The sequence below is a fragment of the Heterocephalus glaber genome, unplaced genomic scaffold (assembly GCF_053883595.1).
Source record: "Heterocephalus glaber isolate CG9 unplaced genomic scaffold, H.glaber_assembly_v1.0 deba00001465, whole genome shotgun sequence".
Lineage (NCBI taxonomy): Eukaryota > Metazoa > Chordata > Mammalia > Rodentia > Bathyergidae > Heterocephalus > Heterocephalus glaber.
The window spans coordinates 1,528,517-1,553,431 of record NW_028258312.1 but is presented as its reverse complement, the minus strand read 5'-3'; the positions used below and the strand labels follow the sequence as shown (position 1 = coordinate 1,553,431).

General features: G+C 39.0%; 1 protein-coding gene across 25 annotated transcripts in view; it reads right to left on the bottom strand.

The window, feature by feature from the left end:
* Positions 1–24,915, bottom strand: part of Sil1 (SIL1 nucleotide exchange factor) — a 301,994-nt gene that overhangs the window by 194,114 nt on the left and 82,965 nt on the right. For 19 of the 25 annotated variants that reach the window (XM_021255897.2, XM_021255896.1, XM_087180674.1 and 16 more), the window contains one exon: positions 8,612–8,726. The exons of the other annotated variants lie outside the window; for them this stretch is intronic. In XM_021255897.2, the coding sequence (XP_021111556.1) occupies positions 8,612–8,716 (105 nt within the window). In that variant the 5' untranslated portion in view covers positions 8,717–8,726. The remainder of the gene's footprint in view (positions 1–8,611; positions 8,727–24,915) is intronic. 25 annotated transcript variants of the gene reach the window in all.

The following is a 24,915-nucleotide window of genomic DNA, read 5'->3' as shown; positions in this document are numbered from 1 at the left end:
CAGTATAGCTGTCTAAAGTATAAGATAGGGAGTTCTAAAGACAGAGAAAAACATTGATTGAACTGTGTGTAAGGGAGACCCACGGACCAATGGAGATTCTCTGCTGGATTTTGCAGGACTTTGCAGGCCAGGAGGGAAGGGGTGTCACATTCAGAGTCCTGGAAGGTGAAAACTGCCAACCCAGAATACTGTACTCATAAAGCTATCCAACAGAAATGAAAGAGAAATAAATTCTTCCCATGATAACCAAAAATGGAAGGAATTCATCACCACCAAACAGGCCCTACAAGAAAGGTGTAATGAAGTCCTATACTAAAAGCAAAAGAATTAAAAAATGAGACCCAGTGATATGCTGCCTACAAGAAACTCAATTTAGGGCCGGGGATTTAGCACAGTGGTTCCACTACCTGCCTCACAAGCGCAAGGACCTGAGTTCGATCCCTAGTACCAAAAAAAAAAAAAAGAAAGAAACTCAATTTACACAGAGACTGAAAGTAAAGAGATGGAAAAAGATAAACTGTGCAAATAATAATGAATAAAAGTGAGCAATAGTACCTATATTTATATCAGATAATATACATTAAGCCAAAAATTATAAAAGAAGACTGTGTTAGTCAGCTTCTCATCACTCTAAATAGCTGAGAAAAATAACTCACAGAAGGAAAGATTTATTTTGGCCCACAGTTTCAGAGGTTTCATTCAGTCAATAGCCAGCTGACTCCATCACTTTAGCCCTGTGACAGAAACATCATGATAGAAGGATGTGGCAGAGGAAAACTGCTTACCCTACAGACATTAGGAACCTAAGAAAGGGGGAAAGAGGCAGAGAGGAAGGGTCTGGGAACCAGATATAGCCCTAAGATCCTGCTTCTATGATCTATTCCTTTCAACTAGGCCCTACCTCCTGTTTCCATCACCTCCCAATAATGCCATAAAATTACACTTATCATCAATGAATTAATCCTATGATAAAGTTACAGCCTTTGTGATCCAGTGACCTTCCAAAAAGCCCATCCTCTGAACACATGAGCTCTGGGCAAGACATTTTAAATCCAAACCATAACAAAGACACTATATAATAATAAAGGGATTGGTTCAACAAGAGGAAAACTTTTTTAAATGTATGCACCCAATACTGACACAATGGTTGTGGACTTTAACATCCCACTTTTATCAACAAACAGATCATCTACATGAAAAAAATAATATGCCGCCTGCCCCACAAGCATGAGGACCCAAGTTTGATCCCCAGTACCAAAAAAAAAAAAAAATTAACAAAGAAACATTTGATTTAAATTACACTGTAGAAAAAAATGAGCAGGCATTTATAGAACATTTTATCCAACAGCTTCAGAATACACATTCTTCTCATGAGCACATGGCACATTCTTCAAGACAGACCATATGTTAGGTCACAAAATAAGTCTCGAAAGATTCAGGGCAGTTTAGTGAGACCCTGACTCAAAATAAAAATGTTTAAAATGGACTGGGCATGTAGTTCAGTGATGCAGCACTTGCCTAGCATGTGCGTGGCCCTGGGTTCAATCTCTACTATCAGAAAATCAAACTTATGTATCTTCTTTGAGCACATTGGAATAAAACTAGAAGTCAACAATAGCAACTTTAGAAATTGTATAAATACATGAAAATTAAATGACATTTTCTGGAATGATCAAATGGGAAATTTAACAATTTCTTGAAACAAATGAAAATGAAAACATAACTTACCAAAACCTATGGGATACAGTTAAAACAGTATTAAGAGAAAAGTTTACAGTAATAAATACCTATATTAAAAATATATTTCAAACAATTTAACAATGCAACTTAAGAAATTAGCAAAGCAGGGCCAGGGATTTAGCTGAGTGGTTTCACCGCCTGCTGCACAGACACAAGGACCCGAGTTCAATCCCTGGTACCAAAAAAAAAAAAAAAAGAAAGAAATTAGCAAAGCAAAAAGAAACCACACCCAGAATTGGTAAAATAAAAGGGAAAAAAATCCGAGGAGAATTAAAATATAGACTAAAAAAAGAAAAACTACAAAAGACCAGTAAAACAAAGATTTGGTTTTTTGAAAAGTTAAACAAAATTGACAAATCTTTAGCTACATTCACCATGAAAAAGAGAGACTACCCAAATAAATACAATCAAAGATGAAAAAAGAGACATTACAATAGACATCATAATATATAATGAAATACTACTTGGCTATAGAATAACAAATTTGAGACATTTGTAGAAAAATGGATGCACCTGAAAAACAATGTTGAGTGAAATAAATCAGACACATAAGCTTAAATACCATATGGTATCTCTCATCTGAGTGAGACATAGTACAAACAAAAAATAAATAGTATAGACGAATAGAAAGGGACAAGGGGAGAGATATCTTGCAATACAGAAGTAGTTCAAAGGATCTAGGATTAGGGGTGGGGGGCAGAGGAGGGGGAAATAATAAGAAGAAAGATAAGCCATGTACACAAACCAAATAGCCCCAATTAATCTAAACACTATATACCATAACATGAGCTAAGACAAATAATATCAACAAATAAGAAAAGGGGGATAGGGCCGGGGATTTAGCTCAGTGGTTCTGTCGCCTGCCTTGCAAGCACAAGGACCTGAGTTCGATCCCTGGTACCAAAAAAAAAAAAAAAAAAGAAAAGGCAGATAGGTGAACTGGTGGAGAAGGGGGGAGGGGCAGGGAAAGGCAAGGGGATTAAAACAAAGAAACAAGCTGTAATATGTACATGTAACCACTCCCAAGATGATTATAAACTGCATGAATTACAATCACATACTATAAAAATAAATAAATATTTTTAAATCGACACCACAGAAATATAAAGGGTCATTAAGGACTATTACAAACTACATGCCAACAAATTGGAAAAGTGGTTAAAAAATGGATAAATTTCTAGGCATATATAATCTATTAAATTTGAAATCATGAAGACATAGAAAATCTTAATAAGGGCCAACCCACTTTCTGGTCCCCCTTCTGTCTCTCTTAAGACAGAAGCTATCTTTCTCTCAATAAACTTTTCCTACTCTTAAAAAAAAAAAAAAAGAAAATCTTAATAAACCAGTAACAGGAAACAAGACCGAATGAGTAATAAAATGTCTAATGAAAGATAAGTCTAAGATTGGATGGCTTCTCTGCTGAATTTTATCAAACTTTCAAAGAAGAACTAATGCCAATTCTCAAGTTATTCCACAGAATTAAAAGGGAAAGAATCCTTTTAAACTATGAGATCAGCATTACCTGAATATCAAAACCAGATAAGGACACACACACACACACACACACACACACACACAGAACTACAGACCAATATTCTTGATGAAGATAGAAGCAGAAAATAACAGAATACTAGTAAATCTAATCCAACAGCACATCAAAAAGATATTACACAAGGATCAAGCAGGAATGATCTCAAACATGCAAGGATGGTTCAACACACATAAATCAATAAACATAATTCGTCACACCAACAAAATGAAGGACAAAATCCATAATGATCAACATAATAGATCCAGAAAAATCACTCAATAAAATTCAATCTCCTTTCATAAAAAAAAACTCAAAAAATTATGTACAGAAGGAAGATACCTCAACACAATAAAGGCTATACAGTATATGATAAAACTGTAGTCAACATCATGTTGAAAGGGGAAAAGCTGAAACTATTTCCTTTAAAATCTAGAATAGACAAGAATGTCTATTTTCACTCCTCTTACTCAAAATAGCACTGAAAGTCTTAGCTAGAGCAATAAGGCAAAAGAAGAAATAGAGAATATGGTCAAAAAGTATATGAAAAAAATGCTCAACATCACTAGTTATCAGAGACATGCAAATCAAAACTACGGTGAGTTATCACATCATCCCACTGAGAATGGCTATTATCAAAAAGACAGTAACAAATGTTGCTGAGGTTGCAGAGAAAGGAGAACTCTCATGTACCACTGGTAGGAGTATAAATTATTACATTCATTATGGAAAATAGTGTGGAGGTTCCTTTAAAAACTAGAACTAGCCAGGCGTGGTGGTGCACACCTATAATCCCAGCACTCCAGGAGGCTGAGGCAGGAGGACTGCCTTGAGTTCAAGGCCAGCCTGGGCTATACAATGAGTTCAGGACCAGTCTGCACTACAAAGGGAGACCCTGCCTCAAAAAAAAAAGAAAAAGAAAAGAAAAAAGAAAAAAAACTAGAACTAGAACTGCCATATGATCTGGTAATCATACTACTAGATATATATATATATATATATATATATATATATATATATATATGCAAAGGAATTAAAATTAGCATGTTGAAGAAATAATTATACTTGCATGTATATTGTAGCACTACTCAAAACAGCCATGATAGGGTATCAACATAGCTGTTCATCCATAGATAAATGAATCAAAAAATATTATATGTAATATATATACACAAGACAAAATATTATTCACCCATAAGAATAACAGAATTCTGTCATTTGCAACAACATGGATGGAACTAGAGGACATTATGTTAAATGAAATAAAAAATCAAGCCAGAAAGACAAATACTGCATGTTCTCACTAATGTAAAAGCTAAAATTTTATCTCACAGTAGATAATAGGATAGAGGTCATCAGTTTGAAAAGAGGGATGAAATGAAGAGATGATGGTTAATGGGGTACATCAGTGTAGTTGGATAGGAGGAAGAACTTTTTTATATTGGAGACAGGCTCTTGCTATGTAACTGAGACTAGCCTTCAAATCTCTATGGCCAGGCTGGCCTCAAACTTGTGATCCTCCTGTCTTAGCCTCTTGTGTGCCGGGATTACAGGCATTTACCACTACACAGAGGAGAAATGACTTCTAATATTTTATAACACAGTAGGATAACTATGCTTGACGATAATTAATTGAATATCACAAAATAACTAGTAAAGTAAATTTTGAATGTTCCCAATACAAATACTGTAAAGTGTCTGAGGTCAGAGATATGCCAATTACCCTGATATGATTGCTGCACATTGTACATCTGTATTAAAATGCCACATATTATACATAACTATGTACAATTATTGTGTCAATTAAAAATCAAAATTCAATAAAAAGAAACTGACCAATGAACCACCGAGCTACATGTGTTAAGCCCTAGGGAGGCCAAACACTTTTGCAACAATCCTGTCATTGTCAAAATGTTTTTATGGGGCTGCGGATTTTGCTCAGTGGTTCCACTGCTTGCCTCGAAAGCACAAGGACCCAAGTTCGATTCCTGGTACCAAAAAGAAAAAAAATGTTTTTATGCCTTCTCTTGTATTATCTTTGAACCAGATTTTAAAATGTTAACCCAAATTTTGTCATTATTTTACAGTACACCTCAGCTTTCGGTAAGGATGATATAAAATTGGTGTTCCCCTGTCCAAACAGCTTATCCTGTACACTAGATCTTTCTCTGAGCAATTTTAGACATTTTACTAAATATCACATCTGGCCAAACTCAAAGGACAAAGACTTGGAAGCACTGAGAAAGGTTCAGTGATGTGAACCTCCTACAGGCTGGGCAGTCAGTTCTAAAAGAAGTTCCAGAAGAGGTTCTGAGGAAAGCACCATCACAAGGATAGGGTTATAGTGATCATAGCAGCCATCATTCATTAAGCCCTGATTATGGCCAGAAGCTGGACTAAAGTGCCTTCCATGCCTCAATTCACAAGTTGTACTTGTGAAGTACAACTATCATTCCATTTTACAGATAAGGACAGATAAAGCCTGTCCAAAATCACACTGCTGAGAAAAACAGAGAAAAGATTTAAGGCCAGGCCCGTTGGGCTCCAAAGCCCATGTGTGAATTCAAATTCACCTTTATGTTTCTTGCTCAAATGTCCCAGTGGTTACATCCTGGATGCTGAGGAAATAAAGCTAGGAAAATGATATCACCTTAACACATCTACCAGCACATTCCTCTTCCCAAGCAAATAATTCCATGGGCTAGGTGATAAACCACAGTACCAAAGGAAGGACAAACAAAGTTAGCCTCTTTCCCCAGGCAATATCCTGACCAGGAGAGATACCAAGAGGCAAGAGAGGCAGGCTGCCTTTGGTCAGCTCTGAAGTAAATTCCATGCTTTGGTTCTCTCCCAGCTGGCTTCTCAGGGATCCCTTCCATGCTAGATCATCATCTCTCTCTCTTTTCCCTACTACCATCACTCCAAATGCCAATTTCCTCTCAACTGACTGGCAAGAAATCCCTGCTAAGGTGATGACTGACAACAGCTTACCAAGTTATACTTCCTTGTGCTTGTATCAGAATAAAATATTCTTAAAAGCTAAGGCCCTGCGATCCCCATTACAAAAAAAAAAAAGCTAAGGTCTTCGAGATCCAAGAGAATGAATGAATTTCTACTGGTGGATTGACAGCACTGTGACCAAGAACAACTGCCAGGGCAACATTTTGGGACAGGAGTTAGCTTGACACAGCTCCAAATTAAACCACTGAAACAGCTGCTCCCATACCAAAATAACACCCGACATTTACTGACCATATTATACCAGTCCCAATCCAGGTGCTTTATTGATACAGTCACATTTAATTTACACTAAAATCTTAAGAGGGAGGTAACAACCTGGGCTTACAAATGAGGAAACAAAGCTTAGGAATGGTCAAACCACCAAAGAAGGTGGGCAAAAACAAGCATACAAAGAACCTGTGTTCCTTCCATTAGGCTCCACTACCTCTATTCCCATTCACTACCTTTTTGAAGGCTAGTACCTCTAAACCACAACCCTTTAGCATCTACAATCCTCCTAAGACATCCCAGGGAAGTACCACAGCAGGAGCTGGAGAGGGAGGCTGTCTTCAGACCATACAGATACACACAGACAACTTATCCTGGTTGTCCATTAATCTGCATAAATGCCTTTAGGGAGGGCAATTCCAGGTCATCAGGAGCACTTGTGAGGATTCTAGGCTTTAAAGAAAAGATAAACATCCCTACCCCCATACCATTTTCACTATTGTGAAGATAGCAGGCTGCATAATTTGGATTTTAAATGCCATCAGGGCAGCAATTTTTATGTTATAAGAGAAAAGATGCTTCAACTCCTACTTGTGCTTAGCATAGGATGAAAGATTATGACAAATGGATACAGCTTAGGAACAGACATAAGGATAAAAGCAGCGTCTGTTGATGAAAGTCAGTATTAACATTTTTCTGAGACTAGACTCAATAGAGCTAATATAAATAGGTCAGAATAATTATGGCTCTGAAAGCTCATCTATTTGGTTGGACTATTATCTGAAAGGGACTTACTAACACACAGTCCTTAAGTAAATTCATCAGCATGCTTTTGTTAATTGTACATCTGCTAAAGCTCTCAATAGGGAGCACAAGGATCATCAGGAGCCACAAGTTAGGGACACAACCCTGATCTCTTTGAGTATTGGGTGTTTTTCCACTTTACCACTGAGCCATAACAGACAGCCCTAACCTCATGCTGTAACAGGTCCTACCTTCAGGGGACCCTGGGATCTTGTCCTCCATTGTCCTTGAAGAAGAGGCCAAAACACAGCACCAACAGGATCTTAGTCAGAGAACATTAAAAGCTCAAAAGGATTCGTGACTCCTAACTGTACATTCTCTCCTGCTCCACAAAGTAAGGAGAAAGGCAAAGAGAAAACAAATGACTTCAGAGGGAAGGTGGAAGCTTGCCATGAGCCAGAGGTGAATTTTGGCTGTGCTGGATTGTTATTAAATTCACCACAATTGTCATTTGCACTTCAAGGGCCTCTGGTTTTAAAGCCTCTAGCACTTTACCCAACATTTAGTGAGAGCCCCAGGGGTTGGGGAAGGTGGCTGTGGAAAGTTGAAACTGTCAGGAAACTGACTGTCAGGACTTCTCAAGGGAGGGGAAAAGAAGGGCACTGGGAACTGGCTAAAGGCATGCTGTTGCTGGGAAAGACCAGGCAAACAAGGTCAAGAGCTTTAGCATGCTGCACCCAGGCCAAGCACAGGCCTTCTTAGGCATTCTCCTCCTGCCTGTGACAAAGACAAGAGGCCCTAAGCAATGAGGCCTAGGTTAATGAAGAGCGCCCTGGAAAGAACAGAAAGAAAAGGACAAAGGAAAGGAGGATAAAGACAATCAGTGAAAGCACAAGAAAGAAAGGAATAGAGGAAGAAGTAGAGTCTTCCTGGTGCTCACTACACAGGCACCCAGATCCTGAGGAAAATCCTGAACTTCTCAGCTCTGCCTCAAACTGGTTAGGTGATTTTTGGCCAAGATACTTAAAGTCTCTCATCTTAAGTCTCCCCTTTTTCAAAATAACGGTAATAATTGTAGCTGCCTACTTTATAGGGTTGCTGGGAGAACTAAATGAGAATAAAGAACATTTAATAAATGTTTGGTACATAGAAACCTAGTATTATTGTGTTATCATCATTGCCTTTTCTCCAAAAGGAAACTGTATTATGAGTTTTAAGTAGAGGGCAGAAGATTCAGGAATGGAAAAGAAAAAGCCATGTTCCCCTAAGAAAGAATAAAAGCCTACAACATCAAACAATAGACCTGTTAGAGAAAGGTTTTTCTCAGACTTCATTAAGGATCCTTCCTACTTGCAGTAAGACACTTACTGGGTTTTGATGACTGAGGCAGAAGGTAAAGCAGAAGGCCATCAGCAGCCAAAGCAGCATTCCGAAGGGAGCGATCCTAGACAGAGACAGGCTCTGAGGAGTCATGGTCAGGGACCTGACGGTACAAGGATAGAAAACAGAAAATTAATGGAAATCTGTGCCTGTTCCCTCCGCACTGTGATTCCCATGATCATTTGCTTGACAGATATCAGACATTTCCTGCCTAGAATTATCACAGGTCTTCTACCACTTCTAGATGAATCTGAAGCCTCTATATCCTGTACTCAGCTACTCAAAGGGAAACATGCCCTGGTTGAAACTCTGCAATCAACCAGGATGCTTTTATATGTGGTACAGCCCTGGTCCTTTCCTTTCTCATTAATAATTTGCTATGAAGTTATAAAGAGTGGTATTGCTCATGATGAGGAGAGAGAAAACTAATCATCTATCTGAATATGAACAGATTCGGGCCCAAGTCCACATAAGACTCTGCAATCATCTACTTTTTTTTTGGTACCAGGGATCAAACTCGGGACCTTGCACTTGTGAGGCAGGCACCAGAATCACTGAGCTAAATCCCCAACTTTTAACCATACCCATTATCATACATTCTCTAAGCCAGCAAAGTTCAATGCCTTCAGGCCACAAAGCCTTTCATATCACCTTTAAAATAGCCAAATAAATCAAAATACAGGCCCTAGCAGCTGTTAAAATTTAAAAGATATAAAGATGGAAGGACATCCTATGTTCATGGAATGCAGAGTTAATGTTTTAATTATGACAATATTACTCAAAACAACAAACATTCACTGGACTCTCAATCAAATCCCAATGGTGCTTTTTGCAGAAATAGAGAAACTAACCTAAAATTCATATGCAATTTCAAGGGATCCAGAATAGCCAAGACAATTATGAAAAAGAAGAAAGTCAGAATACATATACTTAATGATTGCAAAACTTACTATAAAGCTCAATAATCAAAACTGTGGAGCTGGCATGACAGCCATATAGACCAAAAGCAAAGAATGGAAAGCACAGATATTACCACATAAATGGTCAATTAATTTTCAACAAGGCTGCCAAGACCACTCAATTAGGGATAGGACAGCCTCTTCAACAACCAATGCTGAGACAACTGAGTATCAGTGCAAAAGAATGAAGCTGGCAGGATGCAAAAGCAACATTTAAAAATCAATAGCTTTTCTATACACCAATAATGAACTAGCTAAGAAAGAAATCAACAAAACAATTTCATTTACAATAGTTTCCAAATATAAAATACCTAATAATCAACCTAAACAAGAAGTTGAAAGACCTACACAATGAAAATTACATAACACTGAAGAAAGAAATTGAAGAAGATCCTGGAAAATGGAAATACCTCTCATGTTCATGGATCGACAAAAATTAATAGTTAAAGTGGCCATATTATCAAAAGCAATCTACAGATGTATTGCAACTACCATCAAAATTCCAACGACATCCTTCATAGAACTAGAAAATAAAATACTAAAATTCACAAGGAAATACAAACTATGCAGCATAGTCAAGGCAATCCTAAACAAAAAGAGCAAGGCTGGAGGCATCAAAATACCCTGAGTATTGATAAACTCTAATTTGCCCAGGCTAGGATCAAATTTGTTATCCTCCTGCATCAGCCTCACAGAGTACTGGGATTACAGGCATATACCACCATGCCCACCATGCTTGGCTCTGATTTTAAATTATACTACAAAGCCACAGTAACAAATCTAGGATGGTACTGGCATAAAAGATAGACACAAAGACTAATGGCATAGAAGAGAGGACCAGAAACAAACCTACTTACAACCATCTGATTCTTGACAAAGAGACCAAAAATATACATTGAAGAAAAGACAGCCTCTTTAACAAATGCAAAAGGGAAAACTGGATATCCATACACAGAATACTGAAAATAGTTCCCTAACTTTCACCTTGTACAAAAATCAACTAAAAGGGCCTGGGATTTAGCTCAGTGGCACTGCACCTGCCTTGCAAATGCAAGGTCCTGAGTTTGGTCCCAGTACCAGAAAAAAAAAAAGAAAAATCAATTAAAAATGGATCAAAGACCTAAGTATAAGACCTGAAACTTTGAAAGTGCTCAGTGAAAACACCTCAAGTCATACACATAGGCAAATACTTCCCAAACAGGATTTCAATAGCAGAGAAATAATAACAAGAACCAACAAATGGGACTGTATCAAAAAAAGTTTCTGCACAGCAAACACTAACAGAATGAAGAGACAGTCTCTAAAACGGGAGAAAATCATGAGACCTACTCTTTTAACAAAGGATTAGTATCTAGAATATATAAAGAACTCAAAAATGTAACACTAAAAAATCAAATAGCCCATGCCAGGGATTTAGCTCAGTGGTGCTGCTGCCTGCCTCAAAAGCTCAAACTCCTGAGTTTGATCCTCAGTACAAAAAAAAAAATATCAAATATCCCAATCAATAAATAGGCAAACAAATTGAACAGAAATTTCCTAAAGTACAAATGTCCAATAAGTATATGAAAAATATTCAACATCTTTAGTCATTAGGAAAATGTAAATCAAAACTACATTGAGATTCCATCTCAGCTTAGAATGCCTATCATCAAGAATACAAAAAACAATAAATGCTGGTGAGGAGGCAACAGAAAAAGAACCTTTCTACACTGCTAGTGAGAATATACATTAGTACAGCCACTATGGAAATCAGAATGGAGGTTCAAGAATCTAATATCATTGTCATGACTTTTTCTTTTTTTTGGATTCTGCCCCTTTGCGTTTAATTTCTTGTGCCCAACGGATTCATTCTGCTGGGCTTCCTGGGGTTGTGATTCTCATTGTCTTTTTCTAGGATACTGTCTACAATTTTTTGGAGTGCTGGTTTGGTATTCATGAAGTTCCTAAGGTGCTCTTTGTCATGAAAATATCTTATTTCTCCATCAATTCTGAAAGATAGTTTTGCAGGGTACATCAATCTGAGGTGGAGGCTGTTTTCCTTTAGGGCTTGAAATATGTCACTCCAAGCTCTTCTTGCCTTGAGGGTTTGTGTTGAGAAATCTGTTGTGATTCTGATGGACTTTCCTTTGTATGTGATTTGTTTCATTTCTCTAACTGCTGGTAGAATTTTGTTCTTCTGTTGGGTTTCTGGAATCTTAACATTTATATGCCTATGTGTAGATTTTTTTTTTGATCACGACTACTTGGAGTCCTATATGCCTCACTTATCTGTATGTCAAGTTCTTTTCCCCTGCTTAGGAAGTTTTCTGCCCTTACTTCTGTGAACAGTTTTTTTATGTCATCTGCACTCTCTCCTGTTTCTTCATTGACTCCAGTCAGTCTTATGTTATTCTTCTTTGCATCGTCTGGCAGCTGCTGGATTGATTTCTCATGATCCCTTACTATTTTAAAGAAATTTTTCTTTTCCTTGTCACTAATTGCAATCTCATCTTCTGTATCTGAAATTCTGTCCTCACACTGGCTCATTCTGCTGAGTAGATTTCAGTGGAGTTTTTAATATCCTGGAAATCTGTTTGCATCTGTTTTATGGATTCCATTTGTTTCCTATGTTGGGATTCCATCATGTTCCTCAGTTCCTGTATTTTTTTTATCTGTGTCCGCTCTAGATTTATTAATTATGTCTTGCACTATGGGCACAATCTCTGCTGTTATCTGAGAAATTATTTCTGATTTCATTTTTTCCAGATCCTCTTTTGTTGCCAGTTCAGGGAGTCCAGGTGGTTGAGTATCAGATTGGTCCATCTCGTTTCCCTTTGGGATTGCCTTAGGTGATCTGGAAGTCTGGTTTTGAGACTTGTTTACATGTCTTCTCATTTCAACAGATGCAGCCTGCTGGGCCTTTTTTGAGGCAACTTTTTGCTCACCCAGTGCTGAGCTGAGAATTGAAGAATTCTCAGCAATCCACCAAGCTGCTTTTTCTCTGCTGCTCACCAATACACTAATTCCTGGGTTCAGAAAGGTGGCCTTCTGGATCCCTGAGCTGACCTGCTGTCTGGGTGGGCTTCTGGCTGGGGCCTGTGCACACTTGGGATGTGCCACTGGCTAGGGCCCCTGTGTAGCTGTTGTCTGGAAGGGCCTCTGGCTGGGGGCTGTGCTCCTCAGTTCCTGTTGGGTGAGCAAGCTTCTGGCTAGGGTCTCGTGCACTTACTGATGTTACTGGGGCAAACCTCTGGCTGTTGCTTGTGTGCCTGTGCAGCTCTTTTCCAGGCAAGCCCTTGGCTTTGGCCAGTGTACCCCAGCCTCTGGGGTCAGGGTGAAGCCCTGGCTGGGATCTGCTTGAAGCCATGCTGCTCTGATCCACATTGCTGCTCCCCCAATTAAGGTGGTCTGGTTTGCCTTTATTGCAGAGATTTTCTTCACCTTTACAGTGGGCTTTAATTTTCATCAACAGGCCGTAGAGAGGCCCTCTTTCTGTTGTTCACTTCTACTCTATCTTCTCAAGCTCAGAACAATGTCGTTTATGACCCTTAGAACTCTGCAGTGTGGATCCAGGTAATAGCTTAGCACAGCTGGTGGGGGGAGGGGGTGCTGGTACCCACGTGGCTCACCTCCCTGGCGCTCTGGGGCCGTGGTATGATGGCCTAAGAGGCTCACCCCTTCAGCGCTCTGGGAGAAGGGAGATTATTATTAGACAAGATGAAGGGCATAAGGAAAAGTAATAGAAGTGAGAGTTATGGTCAAAATATATGCCACAAAAGCCAATATTTTGTAAAATTAATAAACACAAATAATATACATTTTTTAAAAAGACAGGGTCAGGGATGTAGCTCAGTGGCACAGTGGCTGCCTGACAAGTGCAAAGTCTGAGTTCAATGCCCGGTACCAAAAAACAAAAAGACAAACCATTTAAAAAAGAATGAAGGGGCTGGGAATTTAGCGTAGTGGTTTTGCTGCCTACTATGCAAGCAAAAGGACCCGAGTTAGATCCCCGGTACCAAAAATAAATAAAATAAATAAATAAAAATAAAAATAAAAAAGAATGAAGTTGGGCAGAGGAGGTGAGCCAATCCTAGCGCCAAGGACGAGGGTCCCGGGCCACCATGGCACCACTCCCAGCACAGAGGAGGTGAGCTGCATGGGTGCCAATAGCACACCCCCTCACCTGTTGAAATAAGACAACATGTAAACAAGCCTCAAAACCAGACTTCCAGATCACCTAAAACAGCCCCAAAGGGAAATGAGATGGAACAATCTGATACTCAACCACCTGGACTCCCTGAACTGGCAACAAAAGAGGATCTGGAAAAAATGAAATCAGAAATAATTTCTCAGATAACAGCAGAGATTGTGCCCATAGTGCAAGACATGATTAATAAATCTAGAGAGGACACAGATAAAAAAATACAGGAACTGAGGAACATGATGGAATCCCAACATAGGAAACAAATGGAATCCATAAAACAGATGCAAACAGATTTCCAGGATATTAAAAACTCCACTGAAGTCTACTCAGCAGAATGAGCCAATGTGAGGACAGAATTTCAGATACAGAAGATGAGATTGCAATTAGTAACAAGGAAAAGAAAAATTGCTTCAAAATTGTAAGGCACCACAAGAAATCAATCCAGCAGCTGCCAGATGATGCAAAGAAGAATAACATAAGACTGACTGGAGTCAATGAAGAAACAGGAGATAGTGCAGATGACATAAAAAAACTGTTCACAGGGCCGGGGATTTAGCTCAGTGGTTTCACTGCCTGCTGCATAAGCGCAAGGACCCAAGTTCGATCCCCGGTACCAAAAAAGAAAACTGTTCACAGAAGTGATGGCAGAAAACCTCCTAAGCAGGGGAAAAGAACTTGACATACACATAACTGAGGCATATAGGACTCCAAGTAGACGTGATAAAAAAAAAAAATCTACACATAGGCATATAATACTTAAGATTCTAGAAACGCAACAGAAAAACAAAATTCTACAAGCAGTTAGAGAAAAGAAACAAATCACATACAAAAGAAAGCCCGTCAGAATCAAAGCAGGCTTCTCAACGCAAACCCTCAAGGCAAGAAGAGCTTGCAGTAATGTATTCCAAGCCCTAAAGGAAAACAACCTCCAACCCAGACTGATGTACCCTGCAAAATTATCTTTCAAAATTGATGGAGAAATAAGATACTTTTATGACAAAGAGCACCTTACGAACTTCAGGAATACCAAACCAGCACTCTAAAACATTTTAGACAATATCCTAGAAAAAGACAATGAGGATCACAATCCCAGGAAGCCCAGCAGAATGAATCCCTCAGGCGTGACAAAAAATTAAATGCAAAGGGGGAGAATCCAACAAACAGAAAAGGTCATGACAATGATAAGTCAGTATGTATGAGTTATAACCATCAATGTTAATGGTCTCAACTCACCAATCAAAAGAAAGAGACTGGCAGAATGGGTCAAGAAGCAAGATCCAAGAAACACATTTAATTCAACAAGAAACACATTTAATTCAAGAAGAAACTCATAGTCTGAAAGTTAAAGGGTGGAAAACAATACTCCATGTGACAGGAACCAAAAAAAAAAAAAAAAAGAAGGAGTAGCTATCTGCTTTGCAAATCAAGAGGATTTCTAATGAAAATCTGAAACACTCTGGTCCCACCAATTTCAGGTAAGAGATAGTCAACTTGTGTGTACAAATCTATTGTGAACATGTGTTTTCATTCCTCTCAAGTAAAAACTTAAGAACAGGACTGTTGGTTCTTAACAGTCATACAAGAAATTTCCATATTGTTTTCTAAAATGGTTTTATCATTTTACATTCATATTAGCAGTATTAGAAAGTTCTAACTGGTTCACACCTAAGCTGACATCTGTTCTTTTAAAACTTTTAACTTCATCTCCCTAATGAGTGTATAATTCAATCTTGTTATTGTACTGATTAGTATTTTTCTGATTCTAGTGTTACACACCTTTCCTTGTGCTGTACTGGCTATTTATCATCTTCTTGTGTCTACTTTTTAATTGCCTTGTCTATTAATGAGCTGTAAGAGTTCTTTATATATTCTGGTCATAGGTTATATGCATTATAAATATGGTCTGTTTAAGGACTACTTTTCATTTTAACGAGGTCATTTAAAGTTCTAAATTTTGATGGAATCTCATTTTTCAATTTTTTTCTTTTATATGTCATCTCTTTTATATCCTAGGAAATTCTTACCTACCCTAAATTCATGAACATTTTCCTTTATAATTTCTTCTTAAAGTTTTATAGTTTTAGCTTTTCATATTTAAGTTCATAGATCCTTTCAAGTTATCTTTATGTATGAAAACAATGGGTTGAGGTTAATTTTTATATATGGATACCAGGTGTTCTAGTACCATTTGCTGAAAACACTATATTTTTCTCTGCTCTTGAGTTGAGTTTATGTTCTATAAAATGTTAATGTTAAATAATCTTTCAAAACTCAGTGGACCATATATGTGTGGTTCTATTTCTAGATTCTCTGTTTTATTCCAATGATCTATATGTCTTTCCTTACACTTGATTACTGTATCTTTAGAGGAAGTCTTAAAATTAGGTACTAAATGTCTTCCAACACTTTTTTTTTTCTTTTTACTTTTCTAGGTCCTCTGTTCTGCTACATAACTTTTAAATTTCAATATCCAATTCTTCATTTATAGCAAGTATACACAGACCTGAATTTTTATACATACCTTGTGTTTTCTAATCCTGCTAAATTCAAATACAAGTTCTAGGGGCTCCTAGAGATTTCTTAGTATTTTCTCTGTAGATGATCATTTCATCTACATAGAAAGATTTTACTTCTACCTTGCCAATCCTATTCTAATTGTGTCATTTTACTGCCAGATTATTTTGGCTTGGGCCTATGTTTCAAAGTTTAATGGACAGACAAAGAGTACACATATCTGCCCTTGTTTACCACCACCTTAGGGAGAAAGCATTGTATCTTTTCCATTCATATAAGGCACTTTTGTTGGAAGTATGGAGTACATGTCTTTGATCTGTTGAGAAGGCTCTGTTCTACTTCTAGTCTCCTGATAGCTTTTACCATGAACAGCTGTAGAATTTAGTCCAATACTTTTTCTCCAACTACTGACAGGATCATATGGCTTTTTCCTTTCCTCTGCTAAAATGATGACTTTTGGGGGTGGGTCTTCCAATGCTGAACCAACACTGCCATCCCTGTAACAAAACCACTTTCTACATACTGCCAGATCTGACTTCTGATAATTTGTTTTGTTAAACAAATTTCTATCTATGTTCATACTTCTTTCTTCTATTATCTTTATCCAGTTTTAGTATTAGCACAATGTTGATTTCCTAAAATGAGGGGAGAAGTGTTCCTTCTTTTTTCTGCTTTAAATGTTAGATATAATTCATCAGTTAAAATGTATATAAGCCTGTGGTTCTCATATAGCTAGGTTTTCAAGCTAGGAATATACTTTCTTTAATAGGTGCTATTCAAATTTTATATTTCCTCCAGAGTCAGTTTCATTAATTTGTTTTCCAAGGTACTTCTTAGAAGTTGTCAAATTTATTTCAAAACCAATTTTTGTAATATGCTTTCTATATCCTTTTAAATTCTGTAAAATCTGTGGTAATGTCTCCTAGATCTTGATATTGTAATTTTTAAAATGTATAATTGATATTGTGTAATAGGAAGAAAAGGTCTAGAGGAGTAGGGGAAGTGGGAGGGGTAGGGGAAAAGAAAATATATGAGAAAAGGAAAAAAATGGAAACAAAGTCTTTGCAAATAGGGAAGGGTGGAGGGGGTGAAGGGTGGGCAGGGGAAGGGGAAAAAAATAAGAACCAAGATACTCACGTAATGGTACAAGATCCCAAAGATGAATGTAACTGTATTTTATACCCAAAACGTACCAATAAACTGAATGTGAAAAAAGAAGAATTAAAAGCATCATACCACAGCAATGTATGCACACCCATTGTTTATAGCAGCACAGTTTATATTAGCTAAATCTTGGAAACAGCTCAAATGCCCATCAACTGACAAATGGATAAAGATGATGTATTTTTTATACAATGAAATACTACTCTGCCATAAAGAAGGATGAGCTTGAGTCATTTCTAGCTAAATGGATATATCTTGAGACAATACTCTTAAGTGAAATAAATCAGACATGCATGTTTAAATACCATCACATTGTTTCTCTGGTATGAGAAACAAAGTGGAAATAAGAACTAAAATATATAACAGATATTGGAAAATAAGAAAAAAACATTCAAATAGAAGGAGAACAGGGAGGGAGGAGGGGGGAAGGAAGAAAGGGACATGAAAAAAAGTGAAAACAAGAACAAAATGGAAATAAAGCTTTTGTATATAGTGAGGGGATGGGGGTTTAGGGGAGGGCGGAATGGGAAAAAAGCAGAGGCAAGATATATCCTGTACAAGTGCAAATTCCCTATGATGAGTGTTATCATAACCTGTATCTAAAATGTACCAATAAATGTTTCTGCAAAAATAAATAAATAATAAAATCAAATCATTTTGGCTAAATGAAGACAATCTGAACAATTATATTCACTCCAAAATTCCTCCACTGACTTGCATTATAGCCTGACTTCTTCTTTGTTCAATCCTGTTTCCTACCCTTCCTTTCATAAAGATTAATCCTTAGTAAATATATGGTATTCCAACCACTATCTCATCATCTGCCCAGCTGAGCAACAGTTTCTTTAAAATGGTACCAAAAGCACAGGCAACAACAACAATTTTTCATTTGTTTTTTTTTGAGGGGGTGGTACTGGGGATCGAACTCGGGTCCTTGCACTCTTAGGCAGGCGATAGAACCAGTGAGCTAAATCCCCAGCCCAACAACAAGTTTTTCAAAGATAAATTTAACAAAACAAAGCTCTTGTGAGTCAAAAGACATTATCCTGAGTATAATTCAGTGCTAGGACACCTGTCTAATATCATGTGGTCCTGAGTTCAATTCCCACCACCACCACACACATACACACACGGACACACACAAAACATTATCAAACAGTGTAAGACAACCCACAGAATGGGAAAAATACATTTGCAAATCACATAAATAAGGATGTAATGTCTCGATAGGGCTGTGAGTCTAGCTCAGTGGTAAAGCACCTGCCTACCATGGGCAATAATACCCTGGATTCTATGCCCAGCACAGCAAAAAAAAAAAAAGTCCAGATTATATAAAAAATTCCTCAATCTTAAAAACAAAAAGATACAAACTCTGTTTTAAAATGTGAAAAAGACTTAGATTTCTCTAAAAAAGATATATGAGTGGGCACAAAGGGCATGAAAGATTCTAAACATCATTAACCATTAGTAAATTCAAACCAATACCACAATGATATACTTTACATACACTTAGATGGTTATAGTTTTTAAACTAAAATAACAAGTATTTATGAACATGCAGATTAAATGGAAACATCATATATTTCTGGTAAGAATGTAAAACAGTGTAGCCACTATGTAACACAGTGTGATGGTTCTTCAAAATCTACATACATAACTGTGTCATGGTTAATACCTATATGTCCCCCCAAAGCCTCATGAACTCACAGGCAAGCCTTCTGGGAGGTGACTGGATCATTGCAGTGCTACACTTATGGGTGGATTAGTAGACTGATGAGTACATAGTTAACTGTGCTATTAAAAGGCAGGGACTTGGGCCGAGGATTTAGCTCAGTGGTTTCGCCGCCTGCTGCGCAAGCGCAAGGACCTGAGGAGTTCAATGCCCAGTACCAAAAAAAAAAAAAAAAAGGCCGGGACTGGTCTGAAGAGGTTGGCCACTGGGGCCATGGCCTGGAAAGGTCTATCTCCCTCCTGGGCTCTTCTTTTTACTTTCTGCTTCTTGGCTGCCACTAGTAGAGCAGCTATTCCTCAGCCATGATCCTGTGCCATACCACTCATTTTAAAATTGAGTTTGTGTCTTTTTGTTGTTAAGATTTAGGAATCTTTGATATAATCTGGATTTTTGTTGTTGTTGTTGTGCTGGGGATAGAATCCAGGGTATTATTGCAGATAGGCAGGTGCTTTACCACTGAGCTAGACTCCCAGCCCTATGGAAGTCTGAGGCAGGAGGATCACTGTGAGTTTAAGGCCAACCTGGGCTACACAGTGAATTCAAAGCCAGCCTGGACTATATGGTGAGATTCTGTCTCCAAAAAAAAGAATGAAATTGGGCCAGGGATTTAGCTCAGTGTGCCATTGCTTGCCTCGAAAGCCCAAGGTCCGAAGTTTGATCCCCAGCACAAAAAAAAAAGAGAATGAAATTATGATATATGCTGCAATATGAATCTTGAAAATATTATGTCAAGTGAAATAAGCCAGATAAAAAAATGACAGATATTGTATGATTCCACTTATATGAAATATTTAGAATTGTTGCCAATCAGTTGAGGGTTCTTTTGCTTGATTCAGATAGAAATCAAAGCCAGGAATGTAGCTCAGCAGCACAGCACCTGACTGGCAAGCACGAGGCCCTGAGTTTGATTTCCAAACAAACAAACAAAAAATCAGACAGAAATCATGAATCAGCAAAGAGCAGCTCTGCTAGTGGCTCTGGGCTCTAAGCGCCAATTCCCTCATCCCTAAGTTTTATACTCTGGGCCCTGATGCTGCCAGTCAATATCAGTTAAAGCTAGATGTTGTTGGGTGACAGCCAATTTTAGGTCTCTGCCACCATAAGTTGACATTGGCTACCACCAGTGGCCATCAGTCAACTCTGCTGGCTATTGGTCTCTGTCACTGATCTTCACTGGCTCCTGGTCTCTGGAGCTCCTCAGGGCTAGCAGCTTCTAGAGTTTATAGTTCTTTCTTAAAGCAAGCAACCACTCTGTCCATGCTACTTAGGATAAGAATCCTAAAAAGATTTATAAGACTTTCTGAGGCCACTGTCTCAGAAATAAATTATGAATAGATTTACAGAACCACTAAAGTAAGGCTTTACTTGAACAAAGCCTGTGCTACAGCACAGGGGGGTCAGTACACCAGACATATCCCTCCCTAAACCAACCCAAGAAGAATATACAGTGCTGCTCATCTAGCAGCTGTAGGCCTGTGACTGGCCTACATTCGATCCTGATCATTGGTCCCTATTGGTCTAAACTCAAGTTTTGTAATCTGAGCCTACTGACTGGTCCAAATTCAATTCTACTAATTAGTTCAAATTCAAGTCTCCTGCAGTCAGGGCAGACATCTCCCAGAGTGGGCGTGGATACCCATAGTTGTCATGGTAGCAGTTTGAAGAAACATCAGGAGATCCAAGCTGTTTGGTTGACATCTATCTCATCTCAATGAAAAATGGCAGGGTCAAAACTGGGGAATCTTGGGCTGGGGATTTAGTTCAGTGGTTCCATCGCTTGCCTCGCAAGCGCAAGGACCCGAGTTCGATCCCTGGTACCAAAAAAAACCCCAAAAAAACCTGGGAATCTTCAGCAGAACCAGGGGAGGGGCACAGAAGCTGACAGTGAAGCTACACCTCCTACCACAGTGGCTATACTTCCTATCACAAAGTAACCTGAGGGGGGTGGGAGGATTCTGGGGCAGGTTGTCCCAGACCACCCCCCAGAACCTAGGGGACATGAAGGCAAGTGGGGGGAAGGAGCATGACAATGATTGCCCAAACCTTGCCCTCCTCCAGTCCTCACAGGGAAAAGGGAAGAGTCAGATGCTTCCCCTCTGTCTCAGAATGGGCAAATTCATAGACAGAAAGTAGAGTTGAGGGAGCTGGAAGAGGGGAATGAAGAGTTAACTGTTTAATAGGAACAGAGTTTCTGTTGGGAATACTAAAAAAAAAAAAAAATTTTTTTTTTGGTCAGTGAACTAATACAGAAGTCAAGAAAACTTAATCCATTAAAGATCTAAATATTAAAACAGAAACACTAAACTGGCTGAAACAGAGGTTAGGTAGAACTCTTGAGGACATTGGTGTAGGAAAAGATTTTATGAACAAAACCTCAGTTGCCCGTGAACTAGCACAAACAATCAACAAGTGGGATCTCTTCTTACTAAAAAGCTTCTGCACAGCAAGAGAAACCACCAGCAGTGTGAAGAGGCAACCCACAATGTGGGAAAAAATCTTCACCAGCAGTCCCTCAGACAAAGGTCTACTATCTCGAATCTATAAAGAACTTAAAAAAATCAGACCTCCCAAATTTAAAGACCCAATTCAAAAATGGGCATCTGAAATGAACAGACATTTCTCACACAAAGAAGCAAAAATGGCAACTAAACCTATGAAAAAATGTTCAACATCACTGGTCATTCGAGAGATGCAAATGAAAACAACACTAAGATTCTACCTCACCCCAGAAAGAATGGCTGCTGTCAAGAAATCAACCAATAACAAATGCTGGCAGGGCTGTGGGGAACGAGGAACCCTGATCCACTGCTGGTGGGAGTGCAGACTGGTGCAACCACTGTGGAAATCAGTATGGAGATACCTCAAAGAACTAGGACTGGAAGTCCCATTTGACCCAGCTATTCCCCTGCTGGCTATCTTCCCCAAAGAATTAAAAGAATCATACCACAGTGATATATGTGCACCCATGTTCATAGCAGTACAGTTTGTAATAGCTAAAACTTGGAAACAGCCCAAATGCCCATCAACTGGAGACTGGATAAAGAAAATGTGGGGTTTTTTTATAAAGTGGAGTACTACTCATCCGTAAAAAATGAGAAATTAGAGACATTTATTGCTAAATGGATGCACATTGAGGCAATACTCTTAAGTGAAATAAACAGGACACATGTGTAAATACCAAATAGTTTCTCTAGTGTGAGAAACTGAAAGTGTAAATAAGGACTAAAAGGCATAATAGATCATGTGAAATAGGAAGAAAAGGGGCGAAGGGGAAGGGGGAGGGGAGGGGTAAGGAAAGAAGGGAATTGAGTTAATATGAGAAAATGAAAAAAATGGAAACAAAGTCTTTGTAAATAGGGAGGGATGGAGGGGTTGAAGGGAGGGTAGGGGAAGGGGAAAAAAATAAGAACCGAGAGTGTATGCAAAAGTACAAATTTCCAATGATGAATGTCATTATATTGTACACCTAAAACGTACCAATAAAAGGATATACAGTTTTAAAAAAAAAGAAAACTTAATCCAAATTGGCAAATAACCTAAAAAAAAACCAAAACGACAGAAATAAAAGCGAAACTAAACAAGCAAAACAAAAACCTTAGAAAAATTCAGAATGTGTCTAGCCCAGACCCTTATAATTTGCTTTTGTGTATTCTTTAGCCTCAGTGCATCTCATTCAGCAGTTTACTTAGTAGTGACTTAAGTGAATTAATTATTGGGGGGGGAGGACATCTCTGAAGAGTGTGGTATTTAGCTTTTAACCCTCCTACTCTGTCATACTCCTCCCCTGCTTCACCTACACAAATTGGCACTGTGACATGATTGCAGTGGGACCCATAGTCAGAATTATCCCCTTTTTGCCAGGCCCACACCTTCTCAGGGGCAGACAGAAACATTCCCTAAGGACATCTGCAGCCATGAAAGAAAACAGCCCTGCTGGACCCACACTGTGCTAAAAAAGCACAGCCAAATGGGAAAGCTAAGGCTTGGGTGCTAAAAATAGCAGCTACACTCACCCAGCATCGGAAAGCCTTGCTTTCTCCCAGTTCCTTCCACCCTCCCTTTTCTCATCAACAAAATGGAACAGCTGAGTGCCACAAGCTTTCCCCAGCAACCTGGCTCCCTGGGGGCACCAATCACACTGAAAGATAGGGAGTAAGTTCACAGCACAGCATGAGGCTTTGGACCAGTGGCTGGCTATGCCTGGGTGTAAGAGGGAATGAGGCCAAGGTAGAAAAGACCAATCAAGGGTCAAAGGTTGTCACATCAAGAAGGCTAGGGAGGTCCAGGAAGCTGGGTCTAAAGAGAGAATGGCCCTGGAACTTTCCTAATACCCTATACCTTTCTTATGGCCACAGCCTTGGGCCGGGAAGGGGGGCTGTCAAAGTGAGAGGCTCATAGCATTATCAGGACAACATATAATGAAAGAAAAGAAAGATTAACCCACAAGCCACAGATTTCCTTCCCTGACATGAGAGTGTTCCTGCATGTGCACAGGCACACACACTTAGATGCTCCCTTCTTACAGCCAAGGATAAACACTGACTGGCATTGGGGAAAAGATAAATGAGAAATGAAAAAGAAGTCAAGGGCAAAATGACAAATGAGCAGGAAGAGAAGCCCCAGAAGGGGCTGAAGAAGAGGAGGTCAGAGGGGCAGCTGATGCACAAATAGTAATTTCCCCACCTCCTGGAGTGGGAAGCAGAGTAAAGGGTAAGAGAAACAGCAGCTCCCACAGGGCTCCCAGTTGTCTCCATCTCCTGCATGCACATGCATGCACATACACACATACACACACACAAACACACACACACACACATCAGGAGCATTCTCTGCCAGTACTAAGGATGAGAGATCGATTCGCAAATAGATCTTTCATCTCCACTCAATAATTCCAGATGCACTACATACCTGACCTATTATTGCCTCCATATGTTTTTCTGTGAAAAGGGGCAGAGGGCAGGGATAGAGAATGAGGGCTGGAGGACTTAGGAGAGACATAGGTGAAGTGAGACCAACAGAAAGGCATGAGATAAGTTTCCCAGGTTTCGCAGGGACACTCACAGAGAGTGCAAACTCTCTGCAGAGTACAAACTCTGCAGCATGCAGGCATGTGTAACAATGTCCTGTGTCCTTTTATGCGCTTGTCTGTAGCCATGTCACATGGTCTTGGTCTTCACTCAAGAAGTGGCAGATGGAGAGAATGCAGGCTGTTTGCCCTGGGCTTCATGTGGATGCTGAAGGAGAAGGGAAAGAGGGCAAGGGAAAGCAGGATACAGATACATTCTGTCAGGACCGCCCACCATCACAATCATAGAGCAGCCAGAAAAAAAAAAAAAAAAACCCTAGTCCCTCACATAAAGCCAAAGTCATGGCTTCCCACTGAGGCATAATTTGGCATGCCTGGCCTGAAGAGAGTACCCACGCCAATCCATTTGCCACCCACAAACCCAGGATTCACATGATCACTAGCCCCTGTACAGCCTACAGAATAAACCCTCCCATCACCCTGGCTCTTATGGAGGACAGATCTACATCTTTACATTTATGGCCTTTATCTAATTTAAAACATGATCGCTCAGTCCAGGAAAAGGGAGTAACCTATTTCAATGTCTGATCAGTAACTCTTTCCTTAAGTATCCCTGGGCTTTGAGACAAAAGAGATAATAAGGTACTTGCAATCCCCATTTTTCTATCAAAGCTGGCCATTTGTAGGCTGTACCTCTACTTAAATAGATGTTGG